We start from the raw sequence: 19108 nt of genomic DNA on the forward strand, positions 1-19108 counted from the left end.
CATTTAGAAATATATTCTCCCATACTGTAGGATGCCTTTTTGTATTGTTGATGATGTCCTTTGCTGTACAAAAACTGTTTAGTTTGATGTAGTCCCATGAGTTCATTTTTGCTTTTGTTTTCCTTTCTTGAGGAGATGGCTTCAGGCAGAAGTTGCTCATGCTTATATTCAGGAAATGTTTGCCTCTGTTCTTTTCTAAGAGTTTTACGGTTTCATGACTTACATTCAAGTCTTTAATCCATTTCAGTTTACTTTTGTGTATGGGGTTAAACAATAATCCAGTTTCATTCTCTTGCATGTAGCTGTCCAGTTATCTCAACACCAGCTGTTGAAGAGGCTGTCATTTCCCCATTGTATGTCCATGGCTCCTTTATCATATATTAATTGACCATATATGGTTGGGTTTATATCAGGGCTCTCTAGTCTGTTCCATTGGTCTATGGCTCTGTTCTTGTGCCAGTACCAAATTGTCTTGATCACTGTCGCTTTGTAGTAGAGCTTGAAGTTGGGGAGCATAATTCCCCCTGCTTTATTCTTCCTTCTCAGGATTGCTTTGGCTATTCAAAGTCTTTTGTGGTTCCATATGAATTTTAGGATGATTTTCTCTAGTTCATTGAAGAGTGCTGTTGATATTTTGATAGGAATTGCATTGAATCTATAGATTGCTTTCGGCAGGATGGCCATTTTGACAATATTAATCCTTCCTATCCATGAGCATGGGATGTGTTTCCATTTATTCATTATCTTCTTTAATTTCTATCATGAGTGTCTTGTAGTTTTCAGAGTATAGATCTTTCACTACTTTGGTCAGGTTTATTCCTGGGCATTTTATTCTTTAGATGCAATTGTGAATGGAATTGTTTTCCTGATTTCTCTTTCTGTTAGTTCATTGTTAGTGTATAGGAAAGCCACAGATTTCTGTGTATTAATTTTGTATCCAGCAACTTGACTGAATTCCAATATTAGTTCCAGTAGTTTTGGAGTGGAGCCTTTAGGGTTTTTTTTATGTACAATATCATGTCATCTGCAAATAGTGGCAGTTTGACTTCTTTACCAATCTGGATTCCTTGTATTTCTTTGTTTTATCTAATTGCTTTGGCTAGGCCCTCCAGTACTATGTTGAATAACAGTGTGGAGAGTGGGCATCCCTGTCTTGTTCCCGATCTTAGAGGAAGAGCTTTCAGTTTCTTGCTGTTCAGTACATTGTTGGCTGTGGGTTTATCATATACAGCCTTTATTATGTTGAGGTACTTGCCCTCTGTACCCATTTTGCTGAGAGTTTTTATCATGAATGGATGTTGAATTTTGTCGAATGCTTTTTCAGCGTCTATGTAGATGATCATGTGATTTTTGTCCTTTTAGTTTATGTGGTGGATGATGTTGATGGATTTTCAAATGTGTACCATCCTTGCATCCCTGAGATGAATCTCACTTGGTCATGGTGTATGGTCCTCTTGATGTATTTTTGAATCTGGTTTGCTAATAGTTTGTTGAGTATTTTTGCATCTATTTTTATCAGGGATATTGGTCTGTAATTTTTTTTTTTTTGGTGGGGTCTTTGCCTGGTTTTGGTATTAGGGTGATGCTGGCTTCATAGAATGAGTTTGGGAGTATTCCCTCCTCTTCTATTTTTTGGAAAACTTTAAGGAGAATGGGTATTGTGTCTTCTTTCTATGTTTGATAAAATTCTGTGGTAAATCCATCTGGTCTGGAGGTTTTGTTCTCGGGTAGTTTTTTTATTACCGCTTCAATTTCATTGCTGGTAATTGGTCTGTTTTGATTTTCTGTTTCTTCCTTGGTCAGTCTTGGAAGGTTGTATTTTTCTAGGAAGTTGTCCATTTCTCCTAGGTTATCCAGTCTGTTAGCATATAGGTTTTCATAGTATTCTCTAATAATTCTTATTATTTCTGTGGGGTCCTTTGTGATTTGTCCTTTCTCATTTCTGATTCTGTTGATGTGTGTTGATTCTCTTTTTCTCTTAATAAGTCTGGCTTGGGGTTTATATATTTTGTTTATTTTCTCAAAAAACCAGCTCTTGGTTTCATTGATTTTTTCTATTGTTTTATTCTTCTCAATTTTATTTATTTCTTCTCTGCTCTTTATTATGTCCCTCCTTCTGCTGACTTTAGGCCTCATTTATTCTTCTTTTTCCAATTTCAATAGTTGTGACTTTAGACTATTCATTTGGGGTCATTCTTCCTTCTTTAAATATGCCTGGATTGCTATATACTTTCCTCTTAAAACTGCTTTTGCTGCATCCCACAGAAGTTGGGGCTTTGTGTTGTACTTGTCATTTGTTTCCATATATTGTTTGATCTCTATTTTAATTTGGTCATTGATCCATTGATTATTTAGGAGCTTGTTGTTAAGCCTCCATGTGTTTGTGGGCCTTTTTGCTCTTTTTGTACAATTTATTTCTAGTTTTATACCTTTGTGGTATGAGAAGTTGGTTGGTAGAATTTCAAGCTTTTTGAATTTACTGAGGCTCTTTTTGTGGCCTAGTATGTGATCTATTCCTGAAAATGTTCCAGGTGCACTTGAGAAGAGTGTGTATCCTGCTGCTTTAGAGTGTAGAGTTCTGTAGATGTCTATTAGCTCCATCTGTTCTAGTGTGCTGTTCAGTGCCTCTGTGCCCTTACTTATTTTCTGTCTTGTGGATCTGTCCTTTGGGGTGAGTGGTGTGTTGAAATCTCCTAAAATGAATGCATTGCATTCTATTTCCTCCTTTAATTATGTTAGTATTTGTTTCACATATGTTGGTGCTCTGTATTGGGTACTTATATATTTATAATGGTTATATCTTCTTGTTGGACTCAGCCCTTTATCATTATGTAATGTCCTTCTTTATCTCTTGTTACTTCCTTTGTTTTGAAGTCTATTTTGTCTGATACTAGTACTGCAACATCTGCTTTTTTCTTCTTGTTTGCATGATATATCTTTTTCCATCCCTTGACTATTAGTCTGTTCATGTCTTTGGGTTTGAGGTAAGTCTCTTGTAAGCAGCATATAGATGGGTCTTGCTTTTTTATCCATTCTATTACTCTGTGTCTTTTGATTGGTGCATTCAGTCCATTTACATTTAGGGTGATTATTGAAAGATATGTACTTATTGCCATTGCAGGCTTTAGATTCATGGTTACCAAAGGTTCAATTTTAGCTTCTTTACTATTTTACTGTCTAACTTAACTCACTTATTGAGCTATTATAAACACTTATTGCGCTATTATAAGCACTGTGTGATGATTCTTTCTCTTCCTTCTTATTCCTCTCCTGCATTCTTTATATGTTATGTGTTTTATTTTGTGCTCTTTTGTGTTTCCTTTGACTGCTTTTGTGGGTAGTTGATTTTATTTTTTGCCCTTAGTTAGTATTTGTTTGGTCTGCTTTCTTTGCTGTGATTTTATTTTCTCTGGTGACATCTATTTAGCCTTAGGAGTGCCCCCATCTAGAGCAGTCCCTCTAAAATACCCTGTAGAGGTGGTTTGTGGGAAGCAAATTTCCTCAACTTTTGCTTCTCTGGGAATTGTTTAATTCCTCCTTCATATTTAAATGATAATCGTGCTGGCTACAGTATTGTTGGTTCAATACCCTTCTGTTTCCTTGCATTAAATATATCATGTCATTCTCTTCTGGCCTTTAAGGTTTCTGTTGAGAAGTCTGATGATAGCCTGATGGGTTTTCCTTTGTAGGTGACTTTTTTCTCTCTCTAGCTGCCTTTAATACTCTGTCCTTGTCCTTGATCTTTGCCATTTTAATTATTATATGTCTTGGTGTTGTCCTCCTTGGGTCCCTTCTTTTTGGAGTTCTGTGTGCTTCTGTGGTCTTAGTGACTATTTCCTCCCCCATGTTGGGGAAGTTTTCAGCAATTATTTCTTCAAATACACTTTCTATCCCTTTTTCTCTCTTTTCTTCTTCTGGTACCCCTATAATGCGAATATTGTTCCATTTCTATTGGTCACACAGTTCTCTTAATATTGTTTTATTCCTGGTTACCCTTTTATCTCTCTGTGTCAGCTTCTCTGCATTCCTGTTCTCTGATTTCTATTCCATTCACAGCCCCTTGCACCTCATCCATTCTGCTTTTAAGTCCCTCCAGGGATTGCTTTATTTCTGTAATCTCCCTCCCAACTTTATCCATTAGCTCTTGCATTTTTCTCTGCACCTCCATCAGCATGGTTATGACCTTTATTTTGAATTCTTTTTCAGGAAGATTGGTTAAATCTATCTCTCCATGTTCCCTCTCAGGGGATATCTGTGTGATTCTGGTCTGGATCCAATTCTTCTGCCTTTTCATGGTGCTAGAGGTAGTTGTGGGCAGTTGGCACATGTGTTAGCTGGGAGAACAACGTCCCTTCCTGTTTGCTCGTTGCCTTCCTCTCCTGCGAGAATGGCGACCTCTAGTGGCTTGTGCCTGGCAGCTGTGCGCTGATGGGGTCTCTTGGTCTGGCCTGGGTGACTGCGGAGGAGACTCTGCACGGCGGCTGTGGGCGTGGCTGAACTCAGTCTGCTGCTCCGCTATGTCAGTGCCGTGCTGGAGGGGGAACTGGCGGGAGGCTGTTTATCACCATGAGGGGCCTCAGAGCTGTGCTGCTGCCCAGGGGGTTAGGGTTCCCGGAGTTCCCCAGGATGCCCAGCTGCTGGGCTGAGTGTGCTGGTACACTTCTGTCCATCTGTGAGGCCCCTGTCCCTTTAAGACTTTCAAAAAGCCCTTGCTTTTCTTTTGTCTGTTGCTTTTTTACAGAGTCTTGGTAATGATTTCTTTTTTTTTTTTTTTTTTTTTAATAATTATTTTTTATTGAAGGGTAGTTGACACACAGTATTACATTACATGAGTTTCAAGTGTACAACACAGTGGTAGAACATTTATATACATAATTCTAGGTTCCAGCTATCACCCTACCAAGCTGTTACAATATCTTGACTATATTCATTATGCTATACATTACATCCCGGTTACTTATTTATTTTACCATTGGAAGTCTGTCCTTTTTTTTTTTTTTTTTTTTTTTTTGTGAGGGCATCTCTCATATTTATTGATCAAATGGTTGTTAACGACAATAAAATTCTGTATAGGGGAGTCAATGCTCAATGCACAATCATTATTCCACCCCAAGCCTAATTTTTGTCAGTCTCCAATCTTCTGAGGCATAACAAACAAGTTTTTACATGTAGAACAAATTCTTACATACTGAATAAGTTACATAGTGAACAGTACAAGGTCAGTCATCACAGAAACTTTCGGTTTTGCTCATGCATTATGAACTATAAACAGTCAGTTCAAATATGAATACTCATTTGGTTTTTATACTTGATTTATATGTGGATACCACATTTCTCTCTTTATTATTATTATTTTTAATAAAATGCTGAAGTGGTAGGTAGATACAAGATAAAGGTAGAAAACATAGTTTAGTGTTGTAAGAGAGCACATGTAGATGATCAGGTGTGTGCCTGTAGACTATGTGTTAATCCAAGCTAGACCAGGGCAATAAAACATCCACGTATGCAGAAGATTTCTCTCAGAACGGGGGGGTGAGGTTCTAAGCCTCACCTCTGTTGATCCCCAATTTCTCACCTGATGGCCCCCCTGCGACTGTGCCTGTCTTAGGTTGTTCCTCCCTTGAGGAATCTTACCCGTCTCTGGCTAACCAGTCATCTTCCGGGGCCATACAGGGAAATGTGAAGTTGGTAAGTGAGAGAGAAGCCTTATTGTTTGAAAAAGTTAGCTTTTTACTTCTTTGCATATTTATGCCCTGTGGCTTCTATGCCCAGCATTTGTCTTGAGGTATCTTTACCACTTGGAAGAATTATGATACTCGGTAAATTTGATATGAGGCACGAATTCTATTTAAGGGTTGTAATTAGGAAGGAAGAAGAAAAGCTATAGAAGTAGCAGGCGGAAGAAAACATGGGAAGATTGATTATTTCTTTGATATATCTTCTTGTAGAGTAACTTCAGCATGTATAGGTTTTAAGCTACTACTTAAATTGCACACACACATTAACATAATAGGAGTATAGTTACATAACCAAAGCATATCTGTAATCACCAGCCATCTGCAGTGAAACCAAGAAAACCAGTTAGGCACCTTAGGCATTTGTGAAAACTTATCTATGATATGGTGGATATTGTCCAAATGAACTTGAACAGTCTGAGAGAAATCAGACAAATTAAAACAACCCATTCCTGGGGACTGTTCACATGCCATATGTTCTTTTAACAGTAAATAGTCTGTAGTTGTAAGAGTTTGGAGCGCTACAATTTGCACTTCTCCAAATTCTTGGTTGAGTTCGAACAGTATAGATCCAGTCAAATTTGTTGTTTTACTGTATGCACAGGCCAGCTTAGATATCTCCTTCCTCATTCCCATGGCAAGTCCAGGAACTGGTGGGATGAGTGCATCTACAGCTGTAGCAGTGCGTGGATCTTTGTTGTGGTTTTTGATGATCATCTTCTGGTATGAGTCTTCCAGAGAGTGCAGATGTTGGAAGTTCTTTTTCATATCTTATCTTAGTTCATTTTCGGGGTAGCCCAATTAGGCTTTGATCCTCTGTATAAACACAAACAGACCCTTTGCCTACACTTTTTTTTTATTTTTTTTTATTTATTTTTTTTTTTATTTTTATTTTTTATTTTTTAGATAATTATTTTTTATTGAAGGGTAGTTGACACACAGTATTACATTACATTAGTTTCAGGTGTACAACACAGTGATTCAACATTTATATACATGATAATTCTAAGTACCAGCTATCACCATACCAAGTTGTTACAATATTTTGACTATATTCCTTATGCTATACATTACATCCCGTTTGCTTATTTATTTTACAATTGGAAGTGTGTACTTTTTCTTGGTTGTTGTTGTTAGGGCATCTCTCATTTTTATTGATCAAATGGTTGTTAACAACAATAAAATTCTGTATAGGGGAGTCAATGCTCAATGCACAATCATTAATCCACCCCAAGCCTAATTTTCGTCAGTCTCCAATCTTCTGAAGCATAACGAACAAGTTCTTACATGGAGAACAAATTCTTACATAGTGAATAAGTTACATGGTGAACAGTACAAGGGCAGTCATCACAGAAACTTTTGGTTTTGCTCATGCATTATGAACTATAAACAGTCAGTTCAAATATGAATACACATTTGATTTTTATACTTGATTTATATGTGGATACCACATTTCTCTCTTTATTATTTTTAATAAGATGCTGAAGTGGTAGGTAGATACAACATAAAGGTAGAAAACATAGTTTAGTGTTGTAAGAGAGCAAATGTAGATGATCAGGTGTGTGCCTGTAGACTATGTGTTAATCCAAGCTAGACAAGGGCAATAAAACATCCACATATGCAGAAGATTTCTCTCAGAACAGGGGGGGTGAGGTTCTAAGCCTCACCTCTGTTGATCCCCAATTTCTCACCTGATGACCCCCCTGCGACTGTGCCTGTCTTAGGTTGTTCCTCCCTTGAGGAATCTTACCCGTCTCTGGCTAACCAGTCATCTTCCGGGGCCACACAGGGAAATGTTAAGTTGGTAAGTGAGAGAGAAGCCTTATTGTTTGAAATGGTTAGCTTTTTATTTCTTTGCATATTTATGCCCTGTGGCTTCTATGCCCAGCATTTGTCTTGAGGTATCTTTACCACTTGGAGGAGTTATGATACTCGGTAAGTTTGATATGAGGCACGAATTCTATTTAAGAATTCGTTGTAATTAGGAAGGAAGAAGAAAAGCTATAGAAGTAGCAGGCGGGAGAAAACATGGGAAGATTGATTATTTCTTTGACATATCTTCTTGTAGAGTAACTTCAGCATGTATATATTTTAAGCTACTACTTAAATTGCGCACACACATTAACATAATAGGAGTATAGTTACATAACCAAAGCATACCTGTAATTACCAGCCATCTCCAGTGAAACCAAGAAAACCAGTTAGGCACCCTAGGCATTTGTGAAAACTTATCAATGATATGATGGTTATTATCTAACTGAATTTGAGTAGTTTGAGAAAAATCAGACAAATTAAAACAACCCATTCCTGGGCACTGTTCACATCCCATATGTTCTTTTAACAGTAAATAGTCTGTAGTTGTAAGATTTTGGAGCGCTACAATTTGCAGTTCTCCTAATTCTTGGTTGAGTTCCAACAGTATAGATCCAGTCAAATTTGTTGTTTTACTGTATGCACAGGCCAGCTTAGATATCTCCTTCATTCCCATGGCAAGTCCAGGAGCTGGTGGGATGAGTGCATCTACAGCTGTAGCAGTGCGTGGATCTTTGTTGGGGTTTTTTGATGATCATCTTCTGGCATGAGTCTTCCAGAGAGTGCAGATGTTGGAAGTTCTCTTTCATATCGTTTCTTAGTTCATTTTCGGGGTAGCCAAATTAGGCTTTGATCCTCTGTATAAACACAAACAGACCCTTTGCCTACACTTTTATATGTCCTTTATATTATTGTGTAGAACTCATTAGAGGTCACCACATAGGAACTGCATTTTTTTTTTTTTAATCATTAATCTACACTTACATGACGAATACTTACGAATACTTTGTTTACTAGGCTCTCCCCTATACCAGGTCCCCCCTATATACTCCTTTACAGTCACTGTCCATCAGCGTAGCAACCTGTTGTAGAATCACTACTTGTCTTCTCTGTGTTGTACAGCCCTCCCCTTTCTCCCACCCCGCTATGGATGCTAATCTTAATACCCCCCTACTTCTCCCCCCCTTATCCCTCCCTACCCACCCATCCTCCCCAGTCCCTTTCCCTTTGGTACCTGTTAGTCCATTCTTGAGTTCTGTGATTCTGCTGCTGTTTTGTTCCTTCAGTTTTTCCTTTGTTCTTATATTCCACAGATGAGTGAAATCATTTGGTATTTCTCTTTCTCTGCTTGGCTTGTTTCACTGAGCAAAATACCCTCCAGCTCCATCCATGTTGCTGCAAATGGTTGGATTTGCCCTTTTCTTATGGCTGAGTAGTATTCCATTGTGTATATGTACCACATCTTCTTTATCCATTCATCTATCGATGGACATTTAGGTTGCTTCCAATTCTTGGCTATTGTAAATAGTGCTGCAATAAACATAGGGGTGCATCTGTCTTTCTCAAACTTGATTGCTGCATTCTTAGGGTAAATTCCTAGGAGTGGAATTCCTGGGTCAAATGGTAAGTCTGTTTTGAGCATTTTGATGTACCTCCATACTGCTTTCCACAATGGTTGAACTAACTTACATTCCCACCAGCAGTGTAGGAGGGTTCCCCTTTCTCCACAGCCTCGCCAACATTTGTTGTTGTTTGTCTTTTGGATGGCAGCCATCCTTACTTGGGTGAGGTGATACCTCATTGTAGTTTTAATTTGCATTTCTCTGATAATTAGCGATGTGGAGCATCTTTTCATGTGTCTGTTGGCCATCTGTATTTCTTTTTTGGAGAACTGTCTGTTCAGTTCCTCTGCCCATTTTTTAATTGGGTTATTTGTTTTTTGTTTGTTGAGGCGTGAGAGCTCCTTATATATTCTGGACGTCAAGCCTTTATCGGATGTGTCATTTTCAAATATATTCTCCCATACTGTAGGGATCCTTCTTGTTCTATTGATGGTGTCTTTTGCTGTACAGAAGCTTTTCAGCTTAATATAGTCCCACTTACTCATTTTTGCTGTTGTTTTCCTTGCCCGGGGAGATATGTTCAAGAAGAGGTCACTCATGTTTATGTCTAAGAGGTTTTCGCCTATGTTTTCTTCCAAGAGTTTAATGGTTTCATGGCTTACATTCAGGTCTTTGATCCATTTTGAGTTTACTTTTGTATATGGGGTTAGACAATGGTCCAGTTTCATTCTCCTACATGTAGCTGTCCAGTTTTGCCAGCACCACCTGTTGAAGAGACTGTCATTTCGCCATTGTATGTCCATGGCTCCTTTATCCAATATTAATTGACCATATATGTCTGGGTTAATGTCTGGATTCTCTAGTCTGTTCCATTGGTCTGTGGCTCTGCTCTTGTGCCAGTACCAAATTGTCTTGATTACTATGGCTTTATAGTAGAGCTTGAAGTTGGGGAGTGAGATCCCCCCTACTTTATTCTTCTTTCTCAGGATTGCTTTGGCTATTCGGGGTCTTTGGTGTTTCCATATGAATTTTTGAATTGTTTGTTCCAGTTCATTGAAGAATGTTGCTGGTAGTTTCATAGGGATTGCATCAAATCTGTATATTGCTTTGGGCAGGATGGCCATTTTAACGATATTAATTCTTCCTAGCCACGAGCATGGGATGAGTTTCCATCTGTTAGTGTCCCCTTTAATTTCTCTTAAGAGTGACTTGTAGTTTTCAGAGTATAAGTCTTTCACTTCTTTGGTTAGGTTTATTCCTAGGTATTTTATTTTTTTGGATGCAATTGTGAATGGAGTTGTTTTCCTGATTTCTCTTTCTGCTGGTTCGTTGTGAGTATATAGGAAAGCCACAGATTTCTGTGTGTTGATTTTGTATCCTGCAACTTTGCTGTATTCCGATATCAGTTCTAGTAGTTTTGGGGTGGAGTCTTTAGGGTTTTTTACGTACAGTATCATGTCATCTGCAAATAGTGACAGTTTAACTTCTTCTTTACCAATCTGGATTCCTTGTATTTCTTTATTTTGTCTGATTGCCGTGGCTAGGACCTCCAGTACTATGTTAAATAACAGTGGAGAGAGTGGGCATCCCTGTCTAGTTCCCGATTTCAGAGGAAATGCTTTCAGCTTCTCGCTGTTCAATATAATGTTGGCTGTGGGTTTATCATAGATGGCCTTTATTATGTTGAGGTACTTGCCCTCTATTCCCATTTTGCTGAGAGTTTTTAACATGAATGGATGTTGAACTTTGTCAAATGCTTTTTCAGCATCTATGGAGATGATCATGTGGTTTTTGTCTTTCTTTTTGTTGATGTGGTGGATGATGTTGATGGACTTTCGAATGTTGTACCATCCTTGCATCCCTGGGATGAATCCCACTTGGTCATGGTGTATGATCCTTTTGATGTATTTTTGAATTCGGTTTGCTAATATTTTGTTGAGTATTTTTGCATCTACGTTCATCAGGGATATTGGTCTGTAGTTTTCTTTTTTGGTGGTGTCTTTGCCTGGTTTTGGTATTAGGGTGATGTTAGCTTCATAGAATGAGTTTGGGAGTATCCCCTCCTCCTCTATTTTTTGGAAAACTTTAAGGAGAATGGGCATTATGTCTTCCCTTTATGTCTGATAAAATTCCGAGGTAAATCCATCTGGCCCGGGGGTTTTGTTCTTTGGTAGTTTTTGGATTACCGCTTCAATTTCATTGCTGGTAATTGGTCTGTTTAGATTTTCTGTTTCTTCCTGGGTCAATCTTGGAAGGTTATATTTTTCTAGGAAGTTGTCCATTTCTCCTAGGTTTCCCAGCTTGTTAGCATATAGGTTTTCATAGTATTCTCCAATAATTCTTTGCATTTCCTTGGGGTCCGTCGTGATTTTTCCTTTCTCGTTTCTGATACTGTTGATTTGTGTTGATTCTCTTTTCTTCTTAATAAGTCTGGCTAGAGGCTTATCTATTTTGTTTATTTTCTCGAAGAACCAGCTCTTTTTTTCATTGATTTTTGCTATTGTTTTATTCTTCTCAATTTTATTTATTTCTTCTCTGATCTTTATTATGTCCCTCCTTCTGCTGACCTTAGGCCTCATCTGTTCTTCTTTTTCCAATTTCGATAATTGTGACATTAGACCATTCATTTGGGATTGCTCTTCCTTTTTTAAATATGCTTGGATTGCTATATACTTTCCTCTTAAGACTGCTTTTGCTGTGTCCCACAGAAGTTGGGGCTTAGTGTTGTTGTTGTCATTTGTTTCCATATATTGCTGGATCTCCATTTTGATTTGGTCATTGATCCATTGATTATTTAGGAGCGTGTTGTTAAGCCTCCATGTGTTTGTGAGCCTCTTTGCTTTCTTTGTACAGTTTATTTCTAGTTTTATGCCTTTGTGGTCTGAAAAGTTGGTTGGTAGGATTTCAATCTTTTGGAATTTTCTGAGGCTCTTTTTGTGGCCTAGTATGTGGTCTATTCTGGAGAATGTTCCATGTGCACTTGAGAAGAATGTATATCCCGCTGCTTTTGGATGTAGAGTTCTATAGATGTCTATTAGGTCCATCTGCTCTACTGTGTTGTTCAGTGCTTCCGTGTCCTTACTTATTTTCTGCCCAGTGGATCTATCCTTTGGGGTGAGTGGTGTGTTGAAGTCTCCTAGAATGAATGCATTGCAGTCTATATCCCCCTTTAGTTCTGTTAGTATTTGTTTCACATATGCTGGTGCTCCTGTGTTGGGTGCATATATATTTAGAATGGTTATATCCTCTTGTTTGACTGAGCCCTTTATCATTATGTAGTGTCCTTCTTTATCTCTTGTTACTTTCTTTGTTTTGAAGTCTATTTTGTCTGATATTAGTACTGCAACCCCTGCTTTCTTCTCACTGTTGTTTGCTTGAAATATGTTTTTCCATCCCTTGACTTTTAGTCTGTACATGTCTTTGGGTTTGAGGTGAGTTTCTTGTAAGCAGCATATAGATGGGTCTTGCTTTTTTATCCATTCTGTTACTCTGTGTCTTTTGATTGGTGCATTCAACCCATTAACATTTAGGGTGACTATTGAAAGATATGTACTTATTGCCATTGCAGGCTTTAAATTCGTGGTTACCAAAGGTTCAAGGTTAGCCTCTTTAGTATCTTACTGCCTAACTTAGCTCGCTTATTGAGCTGTTATATACACTGTCTGGAGATTCTTTTCTTCTCTCCGTTCTTGTTCCTCCTCCTCGATTCTTCATATGTTGGGTGTTTTGTGCTGTGCTCTTTCTAGGAGTGCTCCCATCTAGAGCAGTCCCTGTAAGATGTTCTGTAGAGGTGGTTTGTGGAAAGCAAATTCCCTCAGGTTTTGTTTGTCTGGGAATTGTTTAATCCCACCGTCATATTTGAATGATAGTCGTGCTGGATACAGTATCCTTGGTTCAAGGCCCTTCTGTTTCATTGTATTAAATATATCATGCCATTCTCTTCAGGCCTGTAGGGTTTCTGTTGAGAAATCTGACGTTAGCCTGATGGGTTTCCCTTTATAGGTGACCTTTTTCTCTCTAGCTGCCTTTAACACTCTTTCCTTGTCCTTGATCTTTGCCATTTTAATTATTATGTGTCTTGGTGTTGCCCTTCTTGGATCCTTTCTGTTGGGGGTTCTGTGTATTTCCGTGGTCTGTTCGATTACTTCCTCCCCCAGTGTGGGGAAGTTTTCAGCAATTATTTCTTCTAAGATACTTTCCATCTCTTTTCCTCTCTCTTCTTCTTCTGGGACCCCTATAATACAGATATTGTTCCTTTTGGATTGGTCACACAGTTCTCTTAACATTGTTTCATTCCTGGAGATCCTTTTGTCTCTCTCTATGTCAGCTTCTATGCGTTCCTGTTCTCTGATTTCAATTCCATCAATGGCCTCTTGCATTCTATCCATTCTGCTTATAAACCCTTCCAGAGTTTGTTTCATTTCTGTGATCTCCTTTCTGGCATCTGTGATCTCTTTCCGGACTTCATCCCATTTCTCTTGCGTATTTCTCTGCATCTCTGTCAGCATGTTTATGATTCTTATTTTGAATTCTTTGTCAGGAAGACTGGTTAGGTCTGTCTCCTTCTCTGGTGTTGTCTCTGTGATCTTTGTCGGCCTGTAGCTTTGCCTTTTCATGGTGATAGGAATAGTCTGCAGAACTGGGACGAGTGACGGCTGGAAGGACTTCCTTTCTTGTTGGTTTGTGGCCCTCCTCTCCTGGGAGAACAGCGGCCTCTAGTGGCTTGTGCTGCGCAGCTGCGCGCAGACAGGGCTTCTGCTTCCTGCCCGGCTGCTATGGAGTTAATCTCCGCTGTTGCTGTGGGCGTGGCCTGGCTCGGGCAGCTGCTCCAAAGTGGTGGAGTCGCGTTGGAGCAGGAGCTGCTGGGAGGCTATTTATCTCCGGAAGGGGCCTCCCTGCTCCCTGCAGCCCAGGGGTTAGGGTGCCCAGAGATCCCGGATTCCCTACCTCTGGATTAAGTGACCCGCCCTGCCCCTTTAAGACTTCCAAAAAGCACCCGCCAAAACAAAACAACGACCACAAAAAAAAACAAGAAAAAAAAAAAATTTTTTAATTAAAAAAAAAAAAAGGTGGTCGTTCGTTTTTCTTTATTCTCCGGTGCCAGCCTCAGGCCTCTGCTCACCGGTCTTTCTGCCCTGTTTCCCTAATATTGGGGTCCCTGTCCCTTTAAGACTTCCAAAAAGCGCTCGCCAAAACAAAGCAGCAAAAAAGCAAAAAAAAAAAAATGGTCGCGCGCTTTTCTTATGCCCTCTGTCGCCCAGCCTCCAGTGCCTGCTCACTGTTCTTGCTGCCCTGTTTTCCCAGTATCGAGGGCCCTGCACTCTGGCCCGGATGGCTGGGGCTGGGTGTTCGGCAGCCCCGGGCTCCGTCTCCCTCCCACTCTGCCTGCTCTTCTCCCGCCGGGAGCTGGGGGGAGGGGCGCTCGGGTCCCGGGGTGCTGGGGCTTGTATCTTACCCCCTTCGCGAGACGCTGGGTTCTCTCAGGTGCGGATGTGGTCTGGATATTGTCCTGTGTCCTCTGGTCTTTATTCTAGGAAGGGTTGTCTTTGTTATATTTTCATAGATATATGTTGTTTTGGGAGGAGATTTCCGCTGCTCTACTCACGCCGCCATCTTCCGCCCCCTCTCTTGGTAATGATTTCTAAAGTCTTGGAGCACATTACTAAATTAATTTGCTTCATCACTCTTTCTACCAGAGTGCTGTGAATTACAGCATCCCACACTTGCTTGTCATGTTGCACTTATTGGCTTATTAATTTTCTATTACAAAGTATTATATAAAATAAAAAATAAAAATTAAATTTATGTATTTATATATGTACTATATATAAATTAATGTTTTTGAAACAAGTATAAATTCCCAACCAGCTGTAAGAAGTAATAGTGATCCATGTTAACATTTTGTCCAATTGTCCCCAGTGATATCTCACAACCCCAGCAATGCCACAACTAGGTTATCGATGTTGATATAATCCACCAAACTTGTTCAGATTTTTCTTTCTACTTGTATTTTGCTTGTATTTCACCCATGTAATTTTTGGGGCCCAGCACAAAATAAAAATGCAGAGTTCTTTGTTAAAAAGTTATTTAGAATTTTCAGTTGGTGACAGGAGAGCATTAAGCGAAATACGGGGCCTTTCTAAGTGCAGGGCCTATGTGAGTGCTGCATAGGATGCACATGTATTTATGTCTTAACTTAGCTTTTTGTTACTGCACAACTTCTCAATCCAAGGAATCAGATTAGATACACCACTACTCTCATTTCCAATCCACGTTTTCTCATGGTACATGCACTTTATAACAACCCCTAAAATCCCAGTTTTGCAAAGACATGACATCCTTGAAAGGACTATAGGGGGGACCTAATGTTAAAACTGCAAACTGCCTCTGGCAGGTAGTTCATGTGGCGTCAGACAGATATTACTGTGTTACTGCAGATATTTTGAATTTCTGGAAGTATCCCTGTGTGTTAACTGAAGTGCTCAGTGTACAGTTTGGGGATCACAGCTGTATGGTACAGATTAACATAGATTTGACCTACATTCAGGGCACCCCTGAGAGGGTGGGCTGGAGTTTGTCTTTCGGGCCTGTCCCTTTCACCCTGTCCTCTGTTTCTGGCTCAGCAGAATCTTTGGTTCAGACTGTGGCCACCACACATATGTAGAGGGGATTTTAGGGTGCTGATTAATAAAGTACTTTTAGTATGAAAATGATAATACTCAATGATGGCCAGGTGGAGGTGAGATGGGCACTCATATGATCCTGGTGAAATATAAATTGATACAGCTTTTCCTGAAAAGTTGGAAAAATGTCAACAGCCTTAAAAATAATCATCCCCTTGGATACTATGTGGACCATTTCTCAGAATCTATTCTCAGAAAATATTCAGAACTGCAGGGAAGGGGTATATTTATCATAGTGTTAATTATAATAGCAAATGTTAGAAATAGCCTAATTGTAAAAAAAAAATTGCAAAAATATCCAATTTGTGTATGTGTGCATGCTTATCACTGTCCAGAAAGAAATACATGCATTATATAAATTTTCTTCTTTATAATTTCTTGGGTATTTTCCGCACCATTGATAATCATATGTAAAGCAATCTTGGTATTCACAAGTTTCAAATTCATAGTTTTGACTATTTCACAGTAATCCTGAAAGTCAATGACATGAAGTAATATAATTTATAGTTTCTCTGAGTTGCAAGTGTGAGCCACACTGTAAGGTAATGTCCTTCCTCTCTTCCATGGCTCGTGAGGGAGTCTAGTTGGTGAGATGCATTTATAATAGCTTTATAGTGCTTTATAATAGCTCTGTTGTTTTCTGCTGCCACTGTAAAGTTACTCTTAAGAAATAATTAAAACACCTGTGCGCGTGTATGTTTAAAAAATCACACCACCCAAAGAAATCCCTTGGGGTTAGTGCTCATGATAGAAATGAAGACAAAGTTGAGGTCTAAAAATAGTGATCCTTAGCCAGAAATTATAAACAAGCATCATGGAAGAAATTCTAGGTAACAGTAGGTTCTAGGATATGGAAATTCATAAAGGCCTCAGGATATACCCCTTTTAAAAACAAGGGTCTGCTGAGTTACTTTTATTACTCAAAATAAAAGATGTAGAAATGCTAAAGCATTGCCTTAGATTTTTTTCTTAATGGTCTAAAATATGTATGATAATCCATTGTTTCATCTGTATCAGGGAAATGAGGTATTAAAAAAATTTTTTTTGTTGAAGTGTAATTGACATACAATGTCTTGTTAGTTTCAGGGGTATGTTATAGTGATATGATATTTTTATACATTATGAAATGATCCCATGATAAATGTGGCTACCATCTATCAGGAATGAGGTGTTTTAAATGACTGAAATTTTAAAGTATCTGAATCCTTCCTTTTTTTTTTCTTTTTAAATACTTCAGTTTTAGAGCAGTTTTACGTGTAGAGCAGAATTGAGCAGCAAGCATAGAGAGTTCCCATATACCCCCCTACCCCTACATGTGTACTGCCTCCCTCACTACAGACCCTCTGCACCAGAGGGTTACGTTTGTTACAGCTGATGAGCCTGCATTAGCACAGTCATAACCAAAGCAGCAGGGATGGACTCAGGCCTGCAGCTAGAGGCCAAGGCCCACAGGCTCCACTAAAGCAGAAACCGCTGGATGTGCCCACGCTGCAGGAAGACAGAGCCTCAGGGAGACACACCGCCCCCTCCTCCCTGTGGCAGAAGGAGGCAGGGGAGTGGACAGAGAGTTCCCTCTAATACTATGTTCTCTCACTCCAGGGAGCTCAAGTTCCCTTGGGGAAGCATGAGGAGGGAATAAAGATTTTTCTTTTGTTTCAACCTTTCTTGATACTCTGGGCTTTCACCCTGAACATTAATGACTACTTTTTTAAACATGGTTCTCTAGGATATTGTTAGGTCAGGTTGTTTACCCTTATATGAAAGTACTATTTGTTTCCTATGGTTTTTTTCTAGCTGCTACTCCTGGCTATGCTTTGAGCTCTCAGTTGCTTCTAGTTGACAGCTAGCTGTTTATCAGGGAAGGTTATCCAAGAAAACAGTCAGATCAGTAACCTCGGTTTTACACACAATACTAAGTAGACACTGATGTGAGGTTGTACCTAGTCATGGACATATTACCTGGTTCACAAGGAGGACTCCCAGAGGACCTACAACTCCAACCCACAGAATGCCATTATGATTTTTGTAGAAGGTGCTCATTTCTGAAATCAAGGCTATGTTCCAAATGATTGAGTTTATAGGCAAAAATCTAGCTTTGTTTTGAAATTGTTCAAAATTCATTCATTTGTAAAACAAGTATTCAGAAAATGTACTGAACCAAGCAGTGCACTGCTAAGCACATTGTGTTACTAAGCCATGGGCCCATCTCTTATGGAATGGATACCCTGATGGGCATTCAGAAGGCAGCAGGCACAGTGTAGTACAGGGGCATTTGGGAGCAGGACCTGCTCTAGACCAGGAAGGTGTAAGGAAAGACATCCCAGCAGAGGGGACACCTGAGCCAAATTCTGAAGGGGGGCAGGGGTTAGCTGGCAGAGGGGTGTGGAGGAAGGGATGTCATTCCAGGCAGACAGCACATTGTGTTGAAAGGCCCAGACTTAAGAAATATAATGGGCTATGGTTTACATTTGTGTTGGGCAAAGGATGGGTTGAAGGGAGTCAACCCACTATAGCCATAAGTACAAGTCAGATTCTGTAAGATCTTTGGGCCTAAAGAAGGCCTTGTGAAGATTTTGGATTTTATCCAAAGAATTGTAAGTCAGGAGAGTGTCATAGGTAGTTTATGATTAAAAAAAAAAAAGTAGTGTGGAGGATGTGTTGGAGTGGGTACGATTGGAAGAAGGAACACCTGTTTGATGGGATTTCACTGTTTATCCAGTGTTTGGTCTACGGTGTCCAAGCTAGCAGTACCTTTCTAATGACCACGGTTAATCAGCACTACAACTATCTGTCCTGTAAGACTCTGAGGGACCCTCATCATTTATATAGAAGCACAAGAGGAGTAGTAAGATTCTTTTCAGCTTTACATCCTTCCTTTATTCTTGGGATGGCAGCAGGTACTACATACTGTGGTTTATTTCAGATGATGTGGCTAAAGTGGCATTCCTGAGCATGACCTTGCACCAAGGTGGAACCACTCGGCTATATGAACTGACACATAACTCACAGCCTTCTCTGCTCAGCACCTTTAGTGGAGACCGCCGCTTCTCTCGATTTGGGGGAGTTCTGCACTTGAGTGACCTGGATAATGATGGCTTAGGTAGGAAAGGAACCATGCCTTTGGCAAGAACTGAGTTCCTTTGCCCAACAGACTGGTCCCCTAATTGCATCGTCTAGGCTCTGCCTTCATAATTGATATCCTGTTGGCCCAAGGACCTTTAGATATATTTTGAGTCAGGTAAGACCAGAACCAGATGTACAGGATTGAACTGTACTTCTTGAAGGTGGTGACATAAGTCACGCACATCAGTTGTTA

The 19108-nt window shown here is 39.5% G+C and overlaps 1 protein-coding gene across 3 annotated transcripts in view; it reads left to right on the forward strand.

Moving 5' to 3' along the window:
* The window catches only part of GPLD1 (glycosylphosphatidylinositol specific phospholipase D1), a 113756-nt gene that overhangs the window by 78495 nt on the left and 16153 nt on the right, over positions 1–19108 (forward strand). For all 3 annotated transcript variants that reach the window (XR_008994466.1, XM_036911655.2, XM_036911657.2), the window contains one exon: positions 18716–18892. Coding sequence is in view for 2 of the 3 variants with exons in the window: in XM_036911655.2 (XP_036767550.2) it covers positions 18716–18892 (177 nt within the window). In the remaining variant the exon portion in view is untranslated. The remainder of the gene's footprint in view (positions 1–18715; positions 18893–19108) is intronic.

The sequence above is a fragment of the Manis pentadactyla genome, chromosome 16 (assembly GCF_030020395.1).
Source record: "Manis pentadactyla isolate mManPen7 chromosome 16, mManPen7.hap1, whole genome shotgun sequence".
NCBI classification, from domain to species: Eukaryota; Metazoa; Chordata; class Mammalia; order Pholidota; family Manidae; genus Manis; species Manis pentadactyla.